General features: G+C 49.6%; 1 protein-coding gene across 1 annotated transcript; it reads right to left on the bottom strand.

The window, feature by feature from the left end:
* CA5A (carbonic anhydrase VA, mitochondrial) lies at nt 1-22,689 on the bottom strand. Its single transcript, XM_006860276.1, has 7 exons — nt 22,533-22,689; nt 20,028-20,225; nt 8,284-8,402; nt 7,400-7,495; nt 7,169-7,231; nt 2,750-2,905; nt 1-144 (listed from the first exon to the last, which is right to left on the bottom strand). Exons 1-7 carry the CDS (start codon nt 22,687-22,689, stop codon nt 1-3), a joined length of 933 nt encoding a protein of 310 aa, XP_006860338.1.
* Between the last annotated feature and the right edge of the window lie 712 nt (nt 22,690-23,401).

Here is a 23,401-nt window from a genome sequence, read left to right as displayed (position 1 = left end):
TCAGGAGTTCACACTATCCTCAGGGGCCTGAAAGGATGCTTGGACCTTCCGGTTCATCAGAGGCTGAAGTGGGCGATAGTTGTTCACCATGATCTTCTTTTCCTCACCACGTGAGGAGAACAGTAGAGTCCGAAACGCTGACAGCTGGAAGAGAGCCGCCAGGGTTAGCTGAGTGTAAGTGTGGAGTGAGCCAGCTTCCAGGTTCCGTCAGTGCCTGTGGAGTCTGCTCCCACATGGCCCTGGGATGCCCTTGTGTGGCACCAGATCATCACAGCTTCCATGTGGGTCTTCAAACCAGCACTCTGGGAGAAGCCAACTGCCAATTTGCGAGGCCACTCAAGAAGCCCATGGGAGGTTTGTGTGGAATGAGTCTGAGGCCCGAGGCCAACAGCCAGCTGTGTGAGTGTGCCACACCAGCTGTCAGATAACTGGAGCCCTGTCTTTGTGAGAGGTCCAAGTCAGAACTGTCACCTGTTCAAGACCCACAGAAACTGAGAGGTTGACAAATGATTATTGTGGCTTCAAAGGATTAGATTTTTGATGCACAGCAATAACTAATACATACAACAGGGAGTCCTAGTGTAGTGCTGTAGGGTAAGCACTGGACTGCTAACCATAAGATTGGTGGTTCAAACCCACCAGCCACTCCTTGGAAGAACCTCTGAGCCCATGCAGAGCCCTTGGAAACAGTGCATCAGAATGAGGGGTGATGAATGGTGCTGTGATTGATTTGAGATGTCTGCCCTGGGTAAGGGTTGGGAGAGTGTCATCCCTCAGTTCTAATTTATGTAGATTTGTTTTGTGGCCTAAAACATGATCTATTCTGGAGAATGTTCCATGGGCACTGGAAAAGAATGTGTACTGTGCTGTTGTTGGGTTGAGTGCTCTGTATACATCTATGAGGTCCAGTTGGTTGATTGTGTTGTTTAGTTCTTCTGTGTCTTTGTCAAGTTTCTTTCTGGTTGTTCTATCCATTTTTGAAAGCTGTGTATTAAAGTCACCCACTATTATTGTAGATTCATCTATTTCTTTCTTCAAATCTATTAGAGTTTGCTTTACATCCCTCAGTTCTAAATGGCCCTGTTGTTGTTGTTGTTGTTAAGTGCCGTCGAGTCGGTTCCAACCCATAGCGACCCTGTATAGGGTTTCTGAGGAGAAGCTGGTGGGCTTGAACCGCTAACCTTGCAGTTCAACCGACTTTGTAGTCTGGCTCATTAATCCATAGTGCCACATCAGGCCCTAGACAGACAGAATTCCCCTAGATTCTAAAGATACTCAGAGTAAAAGATACTATGATTTTTTTGTTTTCAAATATGAGGGGACTTCAAAAAGTTTGTGGAAAAATGTAATAGATAATGTAATTTTTCCACAAACTTTTTGAAGCTCCTCGGATATAAGTACTATTTACTCAATTGAGAGAAATTAGAATATTTAGATAAGAAAAGGGGTGGGAAAATAAAACCCTGGGCAGCTGATGACCCTGGGCAGCTGCTGTGTGTCCATGTGACACATCAGATTGTGGTCAGTGAATAGGATTCCTGTTGCCACTCCCTTGGGGCGGGCTGCCCTCCACAGTTAGACGGACTGTTGAAGTTTGCTGTGGCCAGCGGGCAATGAGTGGGCATTGGATGGGCCAGCGGTTGGCTTGCCTTTTGCTTTTCTGCCATCTGCCCTGAGAAGCCAGCCCCGGCAGCCACTGGTTAAGGAAGCTGCATTCAACCCCCCACCCCCCGGCCACAGCTGTTCATAACCCGCCGTCCTGAGTCTAGGCCCATGAGCAGGATGCACCTGTGCTTGTGATGAGTGATGGGTGTGAGGAGGTGTTGTCGGCAGTGTGAGGGCAGTGTTAGGGAGAGTCCCATCTAGACTTGGTGATTTCACCCAGCATGCCAGAGCAATCTAAAGCCCTCCCTCTCTGTCACCGAAAGATGTGGACCACACAGCCGTAAGAATGCACCTCTTGTCACTGGAGTTGGACACGGAGAAGCTGTATAGATTCTCAACAACAAATAAACGTGGAGGTAACCTGTTACCTGCTCCTCCACAGTTCTGCTTCTGTACCAGCTTCCAGCAGTCATGGGCAGGTCCCCACTACGGCTCCGGGCCCCAGTCCCGTTGAGGCTGCTCCTTCAGAGCTACTTTGCCCGGGCGTGGACTGAAGTCTGAGTGTAGCTCCCTGTTCAGTGTACTGGACTCAATCGGAAGTCACTAACGATGGGATCGTACTAAAGGACACATGTCCGTCAAGTCACTGCATCAGGTCTCCTTCTGTCTTTATGTCTCTGTGTGTCTTTCTAACTCTCTGTGTGTCTCTAGCTCTTTCTGTGATTTCTCTCATTATATCTGTCTCTACCACTATCTCTATGTCTCTGTCTGTCTCTAGCTCTCTGTGTCTCTGTCTGTCTGTCTCTAGCTCTGTGTGTCTGTGTGTCTCTGTCTAGCTCTGTCTGTCTGTCTCTTATCTCTGTGTGTCTCTGTTTGTCTGTCTCTAGCTCTGTGTGTTTGTGTGTTTCGGTGTTTGTCGAGTCTCTTTATCTCTGTGTTGCCCTCTGTCTGTCTTTCTCCTCTGTCTCTACTAAAATGTCAGTTTCAGAAACGAGTTATAAAATGGGAACCCAGTTTCATATCCACAAGCTCCTCTTCCCAGGAGTGTCCTCCTCCTTGGGAGAAGGGCCAGAGTGGACCCGAGAGGGAAGCATTCCACGTTCACTCGCAGCACCTTGGTGGGCTTCTTCCTTGAGCCTCTCACCTGTTCTGGAGCCACCTCAATGGGCTGCTTCTGGATGATCCACGTGACAGACTCGGTTAGCGGAGGAGTGGTGAGGGAGCCTGGGTAGGTCCAGTAGTCTGGGCAGGAGGGCAGCAGACCAGCAGGATCAAAGGGACCCCAGGCCTTCCATGCATCCTAAGGGACCAGAAGGATGGGACACATCAGACCTCAGAAGGAACTGTGTTCCAGGGATGGGTCATGGTCAGGCCGTGGCCAGCACTTCTCGAAGCACTGCCCGGCACATGGAGCATGGAGTGGCCCACAGAGGTTTGTGTTCTCCCTTTCAATCATTTTTGGTGTAGCTGCTGCGGAAAACCGTAGCAGTTCCTTAAAAAGTTAAACCAACGATTACTACACAACCCAGCAATCCTACCCCCAGGTATAGACCCGAAAAGCTGCAACTCAGGGAGCCAGAGACTTGCTCACCAATGCCCACCACAGCACCCTTCAGCAAGAGCGCAAAGCTGGAAGCAACCCAGGTATCTGTCAGCAAAGGAATGGGCACCCGTCCAGGGAGATTGTGGTGTCGGTGAGGACTACGGAATGGACGGTCAGGAAAACAAAGCCGTCCATCTTGGAAGAAGAGTAGCCAGAGTGCTCCTTAGAAGTGAGGAGGGGGACACTTGGTCTCATGGACTTCAGACATGGCATCAGGAGTGACCAGTCCATGGAGAAGGACATCGTGCTTGGAAGAGTGGAGGGTCAGTGAGAAAGAGGAAGACTCAGATGGCCTGATGCCGTGGCAGCACCATTGGGCTCAAACACGACATCTGTGAGGATGGTACAGGACCGGGAAGGGTTTCATTCTGGTAAGCACAGGGTTGCTATGAGTCGGAACTGAGTCATCGGTACCTAACAACAGCTACAAAGAGAAAGGAAATCCTGATCCATTCTACAACACGGACGAGCCTTGGAAACACGAAGCTGAGGGGACGAAGTCAGATACTAAAGGACACACGTTGAAGGGGGATCCGAGCAGATCGGTGATCTCCAGAGTCTGGATGCTCATAGCGCCTAACCCTGTGTGACAGTAACCTTGATTGGGGCCGATCAAGTTCCAGGACGTTTCTCCGTGTAACAGCGTGGCTGTGTCTGAACGGCACCAGTTTAGCCCTGGGGAAAGGCCGGGAAGTGGAGACAGAGCCTAGCACTGAAACATGACTCTTCGGGATGGAGGATGCTCTGCAGAGGAACCCTCTTGTTAAGTGCCGTCAAGTCGGTTACAACTCATAGCGACGCTGTATGGGGCTTCCGAGGAGCAGCTGGTAGCTTTGAACCGCCGACCTTTTGGTTAGCAGTTCAGTGCTGCACCTACCTACAGCGCCCCCTCGGGAGTGGCTGTGGTAATTCACACACACCGTGGAGGCTGACAGAGGGACCCCTCCACTCGCCTGCCACGCTTTTCCTTCTCGTGGGGAGGAGGCTCCCCACACGCCTTCCTGTTGGGATCGACGAATTTCCAGCAACGTCCCTCCGTATGATGCATCAGCCCCGGAGTCACAGGGAACACTGCCTCGTGTGCCCCCAAATTCAGTCGGGGTCCCCATTCTGTGCATCTGGCCAGCTTGGCTGGTTTGAACACTATCCCTGTACATGGGCAAAGTTAGGTCAGCCCCATCTGTGACCAGCTGCCTGGGCATGCGCCATGCTCCGCCATCTCATCTGTGATGGTGGCATTGTCGGGGTTTCACTTCCCTGTGTAGGACCATCCCACATCAGAAAGTGGCAGGGGCAAGGGGGCTTCAAAGGTGGTGGAAAAATACCTTTTAACACCATGAACTTTTCAAGCCCCCTCATAGACACAAGTCTATGGGAGTCCTGGGGTGACGCTGTGGGTTAATGTGCCAGACTGCAAAGCCGATTGAACTGCAAGGTTGGTGGTTCAAGCTCACCGGCTGCTCCTCAGAAACCCTATTCAGGCTCACTATGGGGTAGGAACTGACTCGATGGCACTTAACAACAACAACAACAACACATAGACACAAACCCAGCGAGAGGATAAAAACAAGGAGAGAAGGCGCAACCCTGGGGGTGGGAAATGGGCCCATGGCCATGCAGGCTTGATGGGGGGCCCACAGGCTCCCCTAAGGCCAGGCTGCAGAAATGTCTGGAAGCCTCGGATCCCATTGGGAACTGCTGGACTAGAAGGATTTGCAAATCCCCTTTCTCTTCGGGATCCAGGAGGCTCAAACTTCTCCCTGAGGAGGGCTCATCTCTCAGGCCCTCTGATCTTGTAAGAGTCTGACTCTTGTCTCAGGTGAAGAAACCAAGGGGTCTCTACCAAGTGCTTCCTTAGAAACCCCACCGTTGGTGGTTTGCTTCAGAACACCCTGAGAACGGATGCACCCAGACTTCCAGGGGAGGAAGTGAAACCCCACGCGGAGGTGGAGATGAGACCCCGCAGGCTGTTGTCGCTGCCTGGAAAAACACTCCAGGTTGACTCTGGCTGCAGGCCAGCGAGGAAGAGGATCGGGTGGGGGTTGCAGCAACTTGGCCTTGAGGAGTCCCCGAGGGGTGAGGTGGAGCAGCAGGTAACCTGGTCAACATCAAGGTTGTCCCGGCACACATCCAGGGCGGCCTGTGAGGAAGGGCTGGCCTGTGTCCACCCGTGCCCCCTCCCAGCCGCTCACACCATTGTCCCCAGGCCGTAGGCTCATCCGCCGACATCTGAAGACCACAACGACGCCTGCCCTTGGGTGCCATGTATGTTTCGCTGCTTATTTGGTGCTGAATAAATAAACCACATTTCTGTGGAATTTCCGTGTCTCTGCCCAAGTCCCTGTGCAGTTGATGCTGGGGGGGAAGCTGTGTGCTCACTGCTGTCTTTGGCTGGAGGTGTACCTAGAGACCTTCCCTCCTCCCCTAGCCTCTGTGGTCTCCAACAAGGTGCCCCAAGAACCTCTCTACTCCCAAGGAGTGTGTGGGGTGCATGGAGGAAGACAGCCGTCAACATTAATGTTGTTAAATGTCATCTAGTCACTTTCAACTCACAGCGACCATGTATAAGGTTTGCGAGAACCGGGTGATTGCTTTGAACCACTGACCTTGAAGTCAGCAGTCTAGTATTGATTGTATAGAACCATACCAGGACTCCTCAGTAGTCACAATTAGGTATTTATTTCGACATTAATGTTGTTGTTAAGTACCTTTGAGTAAATTCCGACTCATAGTGACCCTTTGTAGGGTTTCCAAGGAGCACCTGGTGAGTTTGAACCACTGACCTCGTAGTTCAAGCCAACCTTGGGTCCGGTGCTTTACCAGACTCGGACGTTAATAGGTAGGTATTTATTTCAGTGGGTTTAAAAACAAAATATAACTTGCTAGTAGCATAAGTGGTGGGTTACACATTGGACTGCTAACCTCAAGGTCAGCGGTTCAAATCCACTAGCTGCTCTGTGGGAGAAAGGTGAGGTTTTCTGCTCCCGTAGGGATTTACAGCCTCGGAAACCCCATACAGGGTCGCTGTGAGTCGGCACCGACTTGATGGCTTTCAGCAGCAGCAGCGGCAGATTTCCTTGAGTCGACTCTGACTCCCAGTGACACCGTCACCACAGAATGAAAAGCCGCCAGACCTCACTAGACTCGATGCTCACTGACCTGCTCCAGCCCACGGCTGTGTCTGAGTACCTTCCGCACTAGTGGCTCACCTCCCGGTACTGTGCTCACAGTGTGCTGGGGGTCAGCCGCTGGGTTTTCATTGACTGATTTCTGCAAACAGATCACCAGGACTTTCTTCCTAGTCTCCCTTAGTCTGGAAGCTCTGCTGAAATCTGCCCACCATGGGTGGCTGCTGATGGCATAGCTTCCAGTGTCACAGCAGAGTAGGACAGCTGGAAAGACGGAGAGACAGGATAGACGTACTCCTAGCGCATGTCACTGCCTAAGATGAGGCTAATGGATCCTGAAAGCTAATCATTCAATGGAAAGAAAGCAATTAATAATCGAAAGAAAGTGATCAGTGGCAAGCAGAAAAGTCAAACATCTTCAAGACACGGCCGGAATTGTGGAGAGGAACCAGGACCCAAGAATTGGAGTGTTGACAAATTTCCAGCTAAAGACAATGAGAATTAGACCCTGTCAGCTTGATTTATCAGCTGTTAACCAACAGATTGAAGGTTCAAATCTACCCAACGGCACCAAACAAGAGCGCCCTGGCGATCTGCGAACTCAGTGATTGAAGATGGTTGGAGCACAGTTCTCGGCCACACACGGGGTCAGAGTTGACTAGATGGCACCTGGCTTTGGTTTGGGGAGGGTTCCATTCCAGAACCGGAATTAGATTCCCACTATTGTGTTCTTTCTACGAAACTGCCTCCCCCAACACACTTTTATAAATAACTCAATAATGCAAATGACCTTGCTTTTCAAATTGCGTTGGTTTAAAAATGCGTAACTTACCTTATACTTTATTTCTGGCAAGATTTCCACCAACTTCTGTAGCTCCGGCTGCCTGGTGCCCAGCTGTACAGACACGTGGAAGCGTGGATTTGAAAACCGCAGTGCATTGTACATAGATCACTTAGGAAGTGACTCTGATTGATCACCCCCTCCTGCTTCACAGGGAGCCCTGTGCTCCAGCAAGAGATGACCATCAAAAACACGAGATTACAGTCAAAAACACGAGATTACCGTCAAAAACACGGCAATCACAGCCAGCCCCTTCTCCCCCAGGACCGCTTCCTTGTAGCTTGAGTATTTTGCAGAATTCCAGTGGACCAAGTGAAGCTGGAACAGAGCAGGAGAATTTAAATGTACCACCACATACATAGCCAAAAAGAAAACCAACAGTCCCTTCCTTTTCTGGATGGCACACACAGGACACCCAAGGGGGCATCAAAAAGATGCTGGACGAGTTCCATTGCCTTTGAATTCTATTTTTCCACGAATTTTTTGAAGCTCCCTCATATGTGTTAGGAGTCATGGTGTGGCATTGTAAGATAAACACTGGACAGCTAACCTCAAGGTTGGTGGTTCAAACCCACCAGCTGCTCCTCAGAAACTCTACTGAGGGTCGTTATGAGTTGGAACCAACTCAATGGCACTTAACAACAACAACACGTGTGTGTTGATCTCATTATTTTAATGAACTCAGTCTCTGGGGCCTCGTACAGGGAACCCTTACAAAACCACAGAAAGTGATGACCCTGTGCTCCTGGTGGGGAGAAAGGAGGGAGTTGCTGTTACTTTGTGAGACAAATCGGGCTGGAGTGTGATCACTCCAGCCCCTTGCAACCCCTGCACAAGGGTCTCCAGATACAATACAGACCATTCATTTGAATGTTCGATGAACAACGAATGATTCTTAACATACGTATGTACCAAATGTTGCCTGTGTTTGTACTTGGTGATTCTACCTTGAACTTCACCTGTGTCTCTATTCTGCGCCCCTCCTTGGTTCCCATCATAGGTCTGGAGTTGTGGTCTTTAGCCCCAAGCCCAGCTGTTCACCCAAAAGTAGAACCTGGCACGGAGGATGCCCCTAAGCATTTGCTGGTATGAGAGCATCTACGAACCTCAGCTGGATACGTGTGGCTGTCCACCGTGTGCTCGGAGCCCCACGCGTCCATCGCTCCCCAGTGGAAGTGGAACTGCTTTAGTTGGTAATGATTTTCCAAGGGCCCACCGCAGATGCCTGGAAAATAGAACAGGGACCCATGGGTGCGACTCTGTGAGGTCTTCCTGAGATGACAGTCTCAGCGATGTGTGTCTTCCTGAGATGACAGACCCAGGTGTTTGTTGTTGTTATGTGCCATCAAGTCGACGACTCCAACCCACAGTAACCCTGTATGAGGTTTCCAATAGCGGCTGGTGAGTTTGAACCACTGACTTTGCAGATCAAACCGACCTTGTGGTCCAGCGCTTCTAAACTCAAATGTAGGTGCGGCTAAGGGAGGACCCTTGCTGATCTTCTTCACCTCTTGTGCCTCACATGTATAGTAGGGTCCCAGGAAACACTTGGGGGAATGCAGGTTCACAGTGTGGTCACTGGGGGCACTGAGAGCTTCACTCCCTCAATGGAGCAGCGGTGGTGGTGATGGTAGTGTGTGGTGTCCACTCACAGTGACCCTGCATAGGGTTTCCAAAGAGTGACTGGTGGGTTTCAATGGCTGGACTTACGGTTCAGTGCTTATCCTACAGCGCCACATCAGGACTCCAGGCACCTCCTAGCTACATCCAAAAATCCTAAACCAAAGCCACTGCCTGTGAGTCTCCATGGGACAGAGTAGAACTGCCTGCCCCATAGGGTTTCTGAGGTTGTTAATCTTCACAGAAATAGCCAGGCTCATCTTTCTCTTGCAGAGCTGCCGGTGCATTCAAACCACGACCTTTCTGTTAGCAGCTGAGCACGTCACCACTGCGTCACCAAAACCAAACCCCACAGCCTCCAAGTCAGAATTGTCTTAATTTAATGCATCTCTGTAGGACCGAGTTTCCAAGGCTGTAAATCTTTCTCCCACAGAGTGGCTGCTAGGTTTAAACATTTTCCATCATATTATTGCACACTTGGACTCCTGGTGTGGTGTTGTAGGGTCAGCCCTGAATTGCGAACCACAAGGTTGACAGTTCAGACCCACCCGCCGCTCCTCAAAAGCCCTATACAGGGTTGCAACAAGTTGGAATTGAAGCCACGGCACTTACCAATAACAACTGCAAACTTAATAGACTGCCCCACAGAAACCCGAGAAGACTCAGAATCATCAGGACCCTGGACAGGGTTTCAGAAGCTGTAAATCTTTACAGGAGCGGAACGCCTCATCTCTCTCCCACAGAGCAACTGGTATCTTTGAACTTGTTGACTTGGTTAGCAGTCCAGTGCTTATCCTTGTTGTTAAGTGCTATTGAGTCGATTTCGACTCATAGTAACCCTACACAGGGTTTCCAAGGAGCAGCCAGTGGGTTTGAACCACCAACCTGTGGCTCGCAGTCCAGTCCTTATCCTGCTGGCCACACCATGATATGAGGAGGCTTCAAAAGTTAGTGGGAACACAGTGTGGGAAGACCTGGGGAATCTTGGGCTCAGAGTCAGTGACATAGCCACAGAGGACTAGAGTGGAGAATGAAGCATTCAGCTGATAAGAAGAGAGGGCATGTATACAAGAACACCCACACTTGCAGATAATACCCACTTGACCCGGCTTCAATGACTGGATGATCAGAGCTCAACCAGAAGAAGAAAGAAGAGGAAAAAAAGAGTAATCTGATACAATTTGATGAACTTGACCTACACCTATGGATGCAGTAGCTCAAAAGAGGGAACAAATCCTTACAGCAAGAATCATCCCCACCCCCTCCACACAGAGTAGACAGGGATGGGCAACTTGGACATTGGCTACCCAAAATGGGGCGGTGGGGAGCGGGGACTACAAAGGCAAGAAGTGACTGGTTTACAAGCTTTCAAGAGGGAACTTAGAGGCAGGGGTCATGGAGGAAGGCAGAATCTCCAATGAATACTATCCAATCTGTCTAGGCAGAGCTGATGAAATGAAATGCAGATGGGTCACTTGTGATACAATAGTGAATAATTGTTATCAGGACTGATTGTGAGGTTTGGAAATGTAAGGGTAGACGTTTTATAGCAAGGAAGGGCGTGATTAACTCTCCAGTCTAGGAGCAGAGGTCTCTAGGACCATCAACGGAGAAGAGCCAAGAGTGGAACCCTACCCAGAGAAGCAGCAATGCCTGAGATGGAGGCAGAGGTGATGACGTGGAGCGATGAAGTGGCTGGGGACTTTGGATCCAGAGAGGGAGAGGGACTGTGTGCTGAAGATTGGGGGTGAGTGGTGGGGGGAGGTAGTATCGGGGGCAGGTTTGTAGGGTATACCCTTTAGTTGGTTGATGATGCATGGAGGGGATTGGAACCATGGCAATGAAATGATATACAATAGAATGAATGTAAAACTAAAGTTCTCTCATGTAAACTATCATATAATTCACAATAAAACGTTAAAAAAAAAAAGTGGGAAAACTCCAGTGGTAGAGTGGTAACTCTATAGCATAGCTGGGCAGTTTGGGGGCCAGTGAGTCTAAACGGGGTTGGCACAACTAGAGCAGAAATAAGAATCTGGACACCTTGTAAAGAATGGACCATCACTGAATGGTATGTGTAGAAATTCTTACATGGGAGAATGGTTTGAGGTGTGTATTTTCACACACACAAAGGTATTTCTGTCTCAATTAGCGTAGCAATATGCAAATAAAAATAAGGGGACAAACCAAGCCTTGGTTTCTTTAGGGGGTTACGTAAAAAGGACGTTATTGTGTGTCTAGCTGGGTGTTCTGGAACAAGAAGGCATGTGAGGCTAGCCTGTGACTTGGGCTGGACTAGATTGCCCCCTAGTGGTAAATTGGTAAACATGTTTCTGGAATCTGGGATTTCGGCTGTGGCAGGTCATCCTTTAACATTTGCTAACAAATTCTGGATTATGTTCCTACCTAAATGCTGCCCTTTGGAACTTGAATGACCATCCTATGGCAGGGGTGGGGACTTTATTCTGCCAGAATTTATAACATCATTTGTGGGCCATACAGAATTATCAATTTAAAAATTAGCCTGGCATATTTGGTCAAACTCACCCCTAATGAGATGGCTCAAGGAGCTCTGGTAGTGTAGTGGTTATGAATCTGGCTGCTATCCACAAGGTCAGCAGTTCGAAACTACCAGCTGTTCTGCGGGAGAAAGATGAGGCTTTCTGCTCCTGTAAAGATTTACAGTCTCGGGAACCCTGTACAGGGTCACTATGGTTCGGAACCAACTCCACGGTAATTAACCAGCCAACCAATGTGATGGCTTGGAGTCCTGGTGTGGTGCTGTGGGTTAATGCGCTGGACCACTATGTTGGTTTGAACTGTAAGGTCGGAGGTTCAAACTCACCAGCCGCTCCTTGGAAACCCTATACAAGGTCATTATGAGTTGGAACTGACAGTTTTACTGGAACTGCGTTTGCCTTGGCAGGCCCAGACCAAATGATTTCACGGGCCTTATACGACCCGCGGGCCAAACGTTCCCCAACCCTGGTCTATGTTCATACCTCACTGGTGCGATTGCTCTCTGTCTGTCTGGCTACTGCTTGGCTGAAAACTGAGCCATGAGGCTGAGTTCAAGTCCAGGTGAAGGGGGACCAAGGACCACAGTTTCAGGTACCACAGGTCTCCTGGTCAGTAAGTGTGGTCTTTTTTTTTTTTTTTAAATGTTTTTATTTTGGATTGAGTGAAAGTTTACAGGGCACATCATCAGCTTCACATTCAACCATTCATATAGCTTGTTTCATTACATTGATTATTATCCCCGCCATATATCATCAGTTAACAGTGTTTCTCTCTATCCTCTTTAGCTTTTTTTTTTTGGGGGGGGGGGGAACTTGCCTTTTTGGAATTTACAGTCTCGGCTTTTAGGGAAGGTTTTTACATTTGTCTGTGATATCCAGGGCTCATGTATGAGATTACTAACAAGCATTACTGAATAATCAGATGAGGGACAGTTTGCTATGTCTACTAGGTGGCTAAAGTCTGATCCTCAGAGCCTATGGTTTGGACGGTCAACAACGCTTGGGCCCACAGGGTCTTGACCTCCTGACCGGGTCTGCATGGTCGGCATCAGATTCCCCCTTATTTATTGTTTGTTTAAGTGTGGTTTTTTTTATATTTTTGAGTTTTGTTCCACATTTTCTCCCGCTCTCTCCCGGCCTTTTTACTGTGATCTTGTTCAGAGCAGGTGACTGATGCTCACAGGTTCCAGAACATTCCTCCATTGAATCAGTTGATTTCAAGCATCTCCAGTTTTCATCACTCTTTCCCACACGGGGAGAGACCAGGAATTGGATTTTTAAAATAATTATGTTGTGTTGTTGGTGAGCATCTAAAGAGTGGTGCAGGTTCCCACTCAGCAACATCCATGCAAGTTGTCCAGTGTCCAGTGGTAATGATCACAACCTTTACAAGGTGTGCACACTTTCCATAGTTGAGTCTGGTTGTTCTATTTCACAAAGTGACCTTGCATGGCAATGATACTGTGCCAAGGAAATTCTCTTTCATTAAAAATTAGTTCATAAAAGGCAAGACCAATTTGTGAGGCGCTGTCCAGTCGTCCCCCCCCACCCCGCCCCCTGGAATCTGCCAGCTGTCCGTGTGAGCAGGTGCATTAAGCTCACTGAGATGGTCATTGCATCAGAGAGCGGTGATGTGCAGGTGGACTCCCGGCCCAGACAGTGCGGTCTCAGAACATTTACTGCAGCTGCTTGTGGTACCCATCAATTTGTAGTTCCAGGGTTTCACAGAATAATTGGGGTTTAGGCAAGCACAGTGGTTTTAAGGCTTAACATGAGTACAAAAGAATTTGAAGATGTTCAAATTAGTTGAAACTGCAAATAACAGATGTCACCAAAGAGCAGGCTGTTCTTGGGCTTGCTGAGGTGTAGTGTGTGCATCAGAGCTGGAAGGTGTAAGGGAGAGACACCCTGTATGTTTTCTGAACCAGAAACGTCTCTTTGATTCTTTCTTGGCAATGATTTCCTGCGCTCTGCGACACCAGTCGGGGTTTTGCTCCATGAGCAGCAGAAGGTGCAGACAGGTTCACGTTCACGGATTCCATGGACGGCAGGGCACTAACTCCTGCAGGGCAGCACCCAAGGTCGCCCCCATGCAGACAAGACCTCCTGCTCCCAGGCACTCACCACTCCAGCTTCTTGGACTTTCCTCTGTCCCGGCAGCAGGCCGTCCACACGTTGTCTCTCTCTGCCTTGTCACCACCTGGCAAATTCACAACATTCTTCTGGGCACAGGTGAAGTGTCACTTCCTCAGCAAGATCCCCTCCTCATATCCTGCCAAGTATCACACTCCGGGCCCTGATTCACAAATGTGCGTGAGTAAAAACGAACTTTACTGCCAGACTTGTGTCTCTGTAGCCGCGATCTTCATCTCCCGAGTCAGCGCTTTGTGAGAATGGCTGTGCCATTGGTGCAGCGGTGCCTCCGCAGTTCCGGTTTAGCTGGTGAGCTTGGCTGCAGACCCGCCGGCCGGCAGCTGACTCCCCCTAGTGGACAATGCCACAAAGCGCACACAGCCAGCCTTTCCACCAAGGATCTCTTTCGACTAAATCCTTAATTTCCTTGTCTGGTTGCTAAGCACTTTGCCTACACCATCTTGGTTTAATCGTCCCACCAACAACGTGGAAAAAACGCCTAAGATCTTCTGTTCGCAGAGGAGGAGAGACTGAGGGTCAAAGAGTTTAGGTGATTTTTCCATGGCGTCGGGACTCACACCTGAGCTGGGTCCTCACAACTGTGTTGCTCTCTCTCCCCACACCTTCTAGGAATAAGTGGATGTACCCCCTGGGTGCTGGAGGGCGCTCAGGACCCCGATCTCCCAGAGTGTGGTCTAGGAGCTAGGACAGAGAGGCATTTTGCCATCTGCTCGTCTATTTTCTCCAGTCAGCAAAGTGGGCAGCAAGGAGCAGGCTGCGGAACAGACTCACAGGGCATCTGACCAAGTCTGCCATCTTTTCCTGGATGCTTGTCGCCCATGGCAGCGTGAGGAAGGAGTCTGACCACAGGGTCAGCTCGGCTGAAATCTTGACAGAAACACATTGCAAAGTCTTTTCTTGTGTAGGCTCAAACTGACGAGCTGTTTGTTAAGAGCCAAGCACTGTATCCACTGTGTCATTACACCTCCTGTTGTTGTTGTTAATGCCGTCAAGTCGGTTCCCACTCATAGCGGCTTTGTATAGGGTTTATGAGGAGTGACTGGTGAGCCTGAACCTCCAACTTTGCCGTTCAAACCAACCTTGCAGCCCAGTGCATTAAACCACAGTGCCACGCCAGTGGTAGTAGTTGTTGTTGTTACGTGTCGTCAAGTCGGTTCCGACCCATAGCACCCATGCATAGGGTTTCCAAGGAGCGGCTGGTGAGCTGGAACTGCTGACTTTGCAGTTCAAATGGCTTAGCAGTCCAGAGCAGTACGCCACAGCCAACACCAGGACTCCTGTGGTAGTAGCAATCATAGTCATAATGGTAGTAATGGCAGTGATTGGGGTAACAGAGGCAGTGGGAGTAGGACAGCAGTAACGGGAGTAGTAGTACGGTCCTCGTAATAATAGTGTTAGTAACAGTAGCCACAGTAGTCACAGTGACAGGAGCGGCAGTGGTAGTAACCATAGCATCATAGAAGCAGTAGCAGTAATCCTGGTAGCTGAGGTGGCAGCGCCATTCACACAGCATGCCCGGCTCCTTGCATGCTGACCACGTCCTCCTGCAGCTGTGGTTGCCCTAGGCCGGACATTGGCCTTCACGCAGACCTCCTGAGGAAGGCCGCTGTGTAGGTGGAAATACCACTCTGGTTCCTGCCTCAGATGATCCCTTGTTCTCCACCTTGGACCAACAGATCCCCGCCAGGTGGGGTTATGGTCTGGACAGTGGGTATGGTTTGTACTGGTTACTGTTTCCTTCATTGTCATCCTGGCTTTCCTGATCTGTGAGGCCCTCTCCCTCCCCTGCCTCATTCCCTGTCTCTCTTTCCTGGCCTTCATCTCCACAGTTCCTGGACGAGGGCCCACTGCCCCTCTACCGCTGAGTCACCAGCTGCTGTGACCCTCAAGGGAGGGCAGGCGTCCAGCACTGGGCCCGGCTCCGTTTTGCTCTGAGCTCTGGCACTCACTTGTTGGTGTACCCCCAAACCTAAGCTGTCTCCTATGCCTGTTCCTTCTCCATTCACTTCCTTTCTTGGTCTCAAGGCATTTCCTCTCCCTGTACTCTGGGTTTTAATTGATGCATGCATCTCATTATGCCCATTTTCACGTTGAAAATTATTCCTTTCAGCACTTCTTGTCTCTTCCCTACACTTTCCATTTCCTCTGCTCCTGGTTTCCAGACGGAGGAGAAAGTGGGGAGAATGACTGGAAAGGATGGAAAATCTGAAGAAAAAGGGAGCAAGAACCTGGAAACGAAGCTGTGTGTGTGTGTGTGTGTGTGTGTGTGTGTGTGTGTGTGTGTGGTGGTAGGCGCGTAAAATTGAGTAGGAAAAAAAGAAGGAAAATGTTGGGGAAAATGACAAGCAAAGTAAAACCAGATTGTCCTGTGTGGCCCTGAGCCACAGGGGAAATTATCCAGCTAATTTATATGGCTGGAGAGATACCCAGCGCATTGCTTTTGGTCTGCAGCAGGGCAGAGCCGGTCCCTTTGAAGCAGCTGAGAAGGTGGTGGAGAGTCAGGATGGGTCACACATGGAAAGTCTGCTACAACTGGGCACAGATGGTGGACTTGGATAGCACCCGGAGGGGCCAATGTCCACAACCAAAGGAGGCCGTCCAGCTTCTTTTCTTACTTCCCCAAACAGCGCCCTCTGCTTTCCTTTGAGGAATTGTCCTTTTCTCCACTCTCAGGCCACACCTTCTTTCAGGGGGTGGGTTCATCTTCACATCGACAGGTCAGAGTCACCATGATTGGCTCTCAGCAAAGACAACTCTGAGCCAATGAGAATCTGCCCTGAGTCGGCTGTTGGCCTTTGCTGGGCCATAGATTGTCATAGGTTGGATCATGTCTCTCCAAATTATGTATCAATTAGGCCTGGCTAGGAGTCCTGGTGCCCTGGTGTGGCGCTGTGGGATAATGCGTCAGACTGCAAAGTTGTTTGAACTGCAAGGCTGGTGGTTCAAGCTCACCAGCTGCTCCTTAGAGGGTCACTATGGGTCAGAATCGACTGGACGGCACTTCACAACAATAGACGTCCGGCGGTTGTGCTGCAGGATAATGTGCTGGACTGCAAGGTCAGTTTGAACCGTGTGGGCGGCTTTCAAACCCACCAGTTGCTCCTTGGAAACCCTATACAGGGTCGCTATGTGTTGGAACTGACTTAACGGCACTTAACAAGAACAAATGATTCTCAGAATACTGTAATTATCTCCCATTTTGTGACTTCGTTTGTGTAATTGTTATATGTTGAGACCCTAACCTTCCTTTATGATCCTAATGAAACAATATACACTCTACACAATTACGTTGTATCCTGAGTCGGTCTCTTTTGAGACAGAAAAGAGATTAAATAAGTGAGCAGAGATCAGAGGGACCTCAGTACCACCAAGGAAGAAGAGCCGGGAGCGAAGTATGCCCTTTGGATCTGAGGTCCATATGCCGAGAACTTCTTAGACCCAGGGGAAGATTGATTCCAAGACGCATGGAGAACTCCAAAGGATGCCAAGCCCATAGATGTTGAAAAGAGGCAAGGACCTTCCCCTGGAGCCAACAGAGAGAGAAAGCCTTCCCCAAGAGCTCATGCTATGAATTCAGACTTTTAGCCTCCTAAACTGTGAAAGAATCAACTCCTGTTTGTCAGAGCCAACCCTTGTGGTATTTCTGTTATAGCTACACCAGAAATTTCTGCACACGTGTTCTCTAGATGGAAGGGACAATCCAGGTGGACTTCCTGGAGGAGGTGACGTTCTTCATGAGACTCTCAAGGATGAGAATGAGCCAACCACGCTGGGCACAGGAAGAACATTTAGCCAGCCATGCTAGGCAGAGACAGCAGAGGTCTGGGAGGAGCCAGTTGGGTGGTGAATGCAGGAAGAGGGAGGACCAGGGGCAGGCATTGGATTCCACAGTAAGTGCCTTAGGAGCCAGGCAGGAGTTTAACAGGGTGTTTTGGCTAAATGGGACCCCCCCCCCCCACGAAGACTAATGACTACTATCACTACTATTAGCCCTCATCTCTGGAGTCTGGGTCTGCAATGGCTACAGGCCTTTGCAGACGGAAGAAGGTAAGGATCCTGGTTTGTGCAGTGGCCCCACATGCTCACAGCATCCTTATGAATGAAAGGGGGCGGTGGAAAACTCTGAGAGGGAGAAGTGTGGAAGGAAGCAGAGGCTGGAGCTGTGTCATGTGAGCAGGATGTGACCAGTTACTGCTGCTCTGCAGATGGAGGAGGGGCCACGAGCCAAGGAAGACGGGCACCTCCAGACAGTGGACAAGGCCAGACAGTGGACGCCCCTTCCTATCACATCCCCAGATCCTCCAGAAGGAATTTCAATTCCCTGAGACCCATTCTGGACTTCTAACGTACAGACACTAAGAGATAATAAATATGGATTACTTTAAGCCACCGAGTCTATTGGGGGACTCCCTGGGTGGTGCAGATGGTAAGAACTTGTTTGCTAACTGAGAGGTTGGTGGTGCAAATCCACCCCGAGGTACCTGGGAAGAAAGGCCTGGTAATCATCTTATGAAAGGTCACAGCCAGGAACCCCCTTGGAGCACTTTGACTCTATACTCCTAAGCCTGCCACGGTTTTGGTTTTGTTTGACGTGCTGTTGTAATGCTCTTGTATTCTGTATTCATAGTGAGGTCCACCCAGAGGGTGGGCGCATTGGCCAGCAGACTGTGTGGCTGTGCACACACAGGAGTGTGTATAGATGTGTACCTGTGGGTCTGTGTGCACACATGCGTGTGCGCTGTGTGTTCATGGAGGCGTATGTAAGTTGAAGGCAGGGTCTGGGGAGAGATGGGGCCTCCAAGACCCCCTCTTTGTTCTATTGCCCAAGGCCATACATATTGGGGCGGGTCTGCTAAGGCATCTATTTCTTCCTATTTCCATCCTTGCGAATCCAGAGTAGCTTCCCCTCTGAAGTGCTCCAAATATCCCCCACCTCACTTGCAATGGAAGTCGTAGGAATACCGAGTACTAAGAGAATGATTTGCTGGTCAGTTCTAGGAAGGAAAAGCTGGTCTGGAGTCTGCATCCCTGGTCAGGAAAGGTCATGAAGCTGCTGTAACAGCAGTGGTCACTGCAAACACTGGAGGAACTCCAGCACCCATTCCTCAGGACTGGGATGTGATACGAGGGGCAAGGAGCGTCCACTGCATCAAAGACAACTGATGCTTGGGACTCAGAGCCACAGCTCTGGCCCCCAGGTTGCCTCCACCACCTGCTTCCCAAACCGCTGACCCCTACTCCAGCCCTCGTCCATCCTTCACACGTAAGACCTGGGAGCCAGCTCACTGAGGCCCAGTTAGGTTACTGACTGTGCACACCCTGCCCACCATTGTCCCAGCTCCTTCCTCCTTTCCTTTTAGGTCTCTGCTTAAATCGTCTGTATCATGTGAATGGCTGACTGACTACATGAAACCATCCGTATCACATGACTGACGGAATGAATGAATGAACGAAACCATCCATATCACATGACTGAATGAATGAAGTCATCTGTATCACGTGACTGACTGAGTGAAATCTGTATCACTTGACTGACTGATGGAGTGAAATCATCTGTATCACATGACTGACTGAATGAAATCATCTGTATCACATGACTGACTGAATGAAATCATCTGTATCACATGACTGAATGAAGGTGATTATTAGCATCAATTCCAAAATGGTCATCACTCTCCCTATCTCTGTGGAGAACTCACGTGTTCTCACTTGCTCTCCTCAGGGAGTCTAATTTCCCCCTCCTGTTATGGGGTCAGTGGTGTTTCCAGCTAAAAGACCCTTGGGCTCATGAGAACATGATCGTATTTGAAAATGGCCCTTTGCAGCTATAACTGGTTATGTTACCACAAAGGCATCCTGGATTTAAGGTGGGTCCTGATCCACTGTGACTGGGGTCCTTATAAAGCAGGGTGGGTAAACTTCTTCCTGTCAAGAGCATTTGGATATTTATAGCATTCGTGGGTCATACAGAATTATCAACTTTAAAATCCGTTTTCTCTATTTGGTTGAACATGTAATTAACTCACCCCTAATATGCTGGCTGGAGTTTTGGTAAAGTCCTGGTGTGGTGCCGTGGGTTAATGTGCTGGACTGTAGGCTCAGAACTGCAAAGTCGTTGTGAGTCAGAACTGACATGACGGCATTTAACAACAAACAACAAGATGAAGGCTAGAACTGCCGTTGCCTTGGCCAGACCAACTCGTAGGCTGGGCATTCCCTACCCACATCCCCACCTCTGTTAGAAAAGCAGAAAAAACACACAGAGTGGGGACACTGTGTGAAAAGAGAGGCAGAGACTGGAGTGATGTGGCCACAAGCCAAGCAACACTTTGGCCACCAGAAACTGGAAGACACAGAAGGACACCACCCCCTCCTGCCACCCAGAACATAACCGTACTAACACCTTGATTTCACAACACCGAGACCAATTCCTATTGTTTGAAGCTTCCCAGGAAATGAAGACGGCACCCAAACTGTATGAGTCAACCTGTAGCCCCATTCTCCACCTGCGCCCATGACCCCACTCCCAGGAAGGCCCCACCCCAGGCCAAGCTCACCTGAGCCCTCAGTGGAGTCATCGAACTCCACCTGGAAGAGGTAGCCGGTGTTCCAGACATAGAGGCAGGATGCCGCCTCGTAGGACACCTTGAGTGGCTGCAGCTGGGGGTCGTAGACACTGTCCCTCCACTTGATGTTGATGGGAGACTGCCGGGTGCCCCCAGGCACAGAAGGGGGATTCTTCCAGAGGGGGTGCACTGGAGGCAGAGAGAAGGCAACCTGATTGGTGTGTTCAGTGCTATCCCTGGTCACAGATGGAGAAACTAGAGCAAAACAAGACCCGAGTCCCCAGAAAGCCAGCATGTGGAGACAACCTTGGTGTGTATTGGTCTCTGGCCATCAGAGCCCTCAGGGGCTGAGCTCATCACTCTCTGTTTTGTGTTTCCTGTCTCTTGTTCTGGTCACCAAGTGTAGACTGGGAGGCTGTGTGTCGCTGGTGACTCCAAATCCAGGGATGCGGAGGGAGGGGGAAGCTGGTGAAGGTGCGACCTTCAGGAGCTGGACAGGTGAGTGAGGTGAGGATGAGGAAATGTCAGAGAGGTAGGGGAGCTTGGCTAGCTGAGGTTCCATTGAGACCCTTGTACAGCAGAACAGAGCCCTGCCCACCCCACTCTCATCTCCGTTCCTAGGTTTGTGCCTAGTGTCAAAGGCACTGTGTTGGTCCATCTCGTTGAGGGTCTTTCTCTTTTCTGCTGGCCCTTGACTTTATCAAGCAGGCTGTCCTTTCCCAGGGTGGGTGGGCTCTGGTCCATATGCCTGATGTCTTCATAAAAGAGAAGAAAACAACAGGGGTCCATGGGGCAGCTTCCGAATGTTGTCCTCCACCCTGTCCTCAAGGGGGCAGTGAGACGCCAACCAAGAAAATTAAACTGGCATGGTTCCCACCCCATTCTCGGAGGTGTCATTTCAATATGTCGTGTGTGTGATTTGAAGATAAGAGACCCTGGTTGATACGATTTCAGAAAACACAGAAAAGCTTGTAGGAGAGAAAAAAACAAGAGTTGTAGCAGGTGATGTTCCAGCCTCTTGTTCACACAGTTTCCTCACACCAACAGAAACCTTCGTGTTATTGTTCATGGACTAGGATTCTGCTCCGTGTATTACCATGGAGATGTCTTCTTCAGTAAGCACGACACTACTTTATCAGTGATTGTGGGTACACAGGAGTCTTGCTGATGGTGGTACAGTGTCTATGATGCTGTTAAGTTTGTTCTGATTCATATTGACCCTGTATAGGGTTTCCAAAGTTGTAAGTCTTTGTTGGAGCAGAAAGTCTCATCTTTCTCCCATGAAGCAACGGGTGGGCTTGAACCACCGACCTTGTAGCTATCAGTTCAATGCTTATCCTACAGAGCCCCAGGACTCCCCATTTTCTGTTCTACTGCCCTACTTTAAAAAAACTAATTCTTGAATGAAGACTATTTAGATTTTTATTGACTTTCTATTTTAAACAATGCTGTGAAGAGCTTTCTATGACTTCTCTGCAGTATTTTCTTATCAATTCCTAACCACGAAACGGTTGAGTCCAAGAAGTGTGGTCAGCAGAACTGTCGAGAAGCAGGAGGGATTGTGGACAGAGAGCTGAAACGGCCTCCTTGTCTCCCACCCGGAGAGTCTGAGGTCTGACACTCCCAGGCTTTGTTTGTTCTTTGATGGAGTTGATAAGATCTTTTTAGGAGCTGTTGTTCAATTAGTCAGCTTCCTGATTGGTAGAATGTATAACCCACTGCCAGCCAGTCGACTCGGACCCTTGGTGACCCTGAAGGACACAGTAGGACTGCTCTGAGGACTCCAAGGCTACCATCTTTATGGGGACAGATTAACTGGTCTTTCTCCCATAGAGCAGTTGGTGGGTTTGAACTGCTAACCTTTTGCCAACATCTGAGTTGGAATTGACACAACTGAACAGGACAGCAGCACAATACCTATCCTTTGGGGTCACAGAGGGAATTAGACATATGGGAGTCCACCACTTATAGAGCTGGTTTCAGAAGAGCTCTCAGACTAAGAGTAGGAAGAAAGGCCTGGTAATCTACTTTTGAAAAGCAGTCAGTGGAAATGCAGTGGATTAGAACTGTCCAATCTGCAGTGGACCAGGGGGGTGGCACAGATCTGTGCAGTGCTGTATTCTGTTTGCAGAGATGGGAGGGACTTGTCCAGAATCACAGGTCATTAGTGTGATGGCTGGCCTCTGGAGGCAGGGGCATGGCAGTCCCTTGGCAGAGCTGATTGGCTGATGTGTTTATGAAATAAATGGTGGCTGAAAGTGTTCTTTATCAGAATCACTAGTTACCGTAGCTTATTCCTATGTGACTAGCCTTTAATAATGGGCACTCGGTGGTCCTGGTGGGTCACCAAACACACACGAGAGAAACCTGAACCCCAGCAGTCTGCCTTGGGGGCCATCTCCCATTTTGAAAGACGGCGTACAATAAGGCAGACATCACAACACCATTCCACCCCTAGACACAACTGCGTCTGGGGAGAACCAAGACTGTACTTACAGACATCCTTCCTGTCCCTCTGGGCAGGAATCCATTGATGGCAGGCTCGCTCACGCCTCCTCAGATGACTTCGGGGGACCCCCCACAACCACTTGGCCAAGAATGACAAATTCAAGGACTCTGGATGTCTCCACCCCAACATGGCTGTCTTCAGCATCTTGGGTTCGATCCCCGCTGGAAACCAGCTTTCCTGCAGATCCCCCCAAAAGACTGGTGGTATTTTCCTAGTACCTGTTCTTACTTTGATCAAGGCGATGTTTTTGTATTAAGTCGCCCAAACCTCAGAGCTGAATAGTTAAATTTCAACCCATCCCTCTCCCAACATCTTTGATGATATCAATTTGGCTTAGATGGATTGGGACACGTGCCCTAGGGGTGGTCCCCTAAGGTCACTGTGCTTTGATCTGGTCAATAGTAGAGTCTGGGAGCCGGGGAGTTGGTAAAGCTCTAGGGAGAGACAGCTGTACGGACGTGCGACCTCGAGAGGTAAACAGATTCCAGAGCAAAGTCCTTGCTGTGGGCGCGATCCTCTAGTTTGGAGCCATCAGATTCTCTCTCTCAGTCATCTCAAGGGACTGTATTGAGTTCATACAGGGCAATGGCTCTCAGTCTGTGGCTGACGTGAATGGGTAGCACATTTGGCTGTGAACGAAGAGGTTGGAAGTTCAAGTACAGTCAGAGGCGCCTTTGAAGTAAGATCTGCTTCTGAAAAATCCACCATCAGAAACCCAGAGCACTGGTTTGGCCTGACACACATGGGGTCACTATGGTCTGGAACCAACACAGTAACAACTGGTTCTATTGGGTGGATGGGACAGGTGAGCAGGTGACTTCTGCTATTGGTGTTAGCTACTACCGCGGCGGCTCTG

Source organism: Chrysochloris asiatica, unplaced genomic scaffold, assembly GCF_000296735.1.
Source record: "Chrysochloris asiatica unplaced genomic scaffold, ChrAsi1.0 scaffold00037, whole genome shotgun sequence".
NCBI classification, from domain to species: Eukaryota; Metazoa; Chordata; class Mammalia; order Afrosoricida; family Chrysochloridae; genus Chrysochloris; species Chrysochloris asiatica.
Note: the sequence above shows the minus strand (reverse complement) of the source record. Positions and strands in the feature narration are given on the sequence as shown.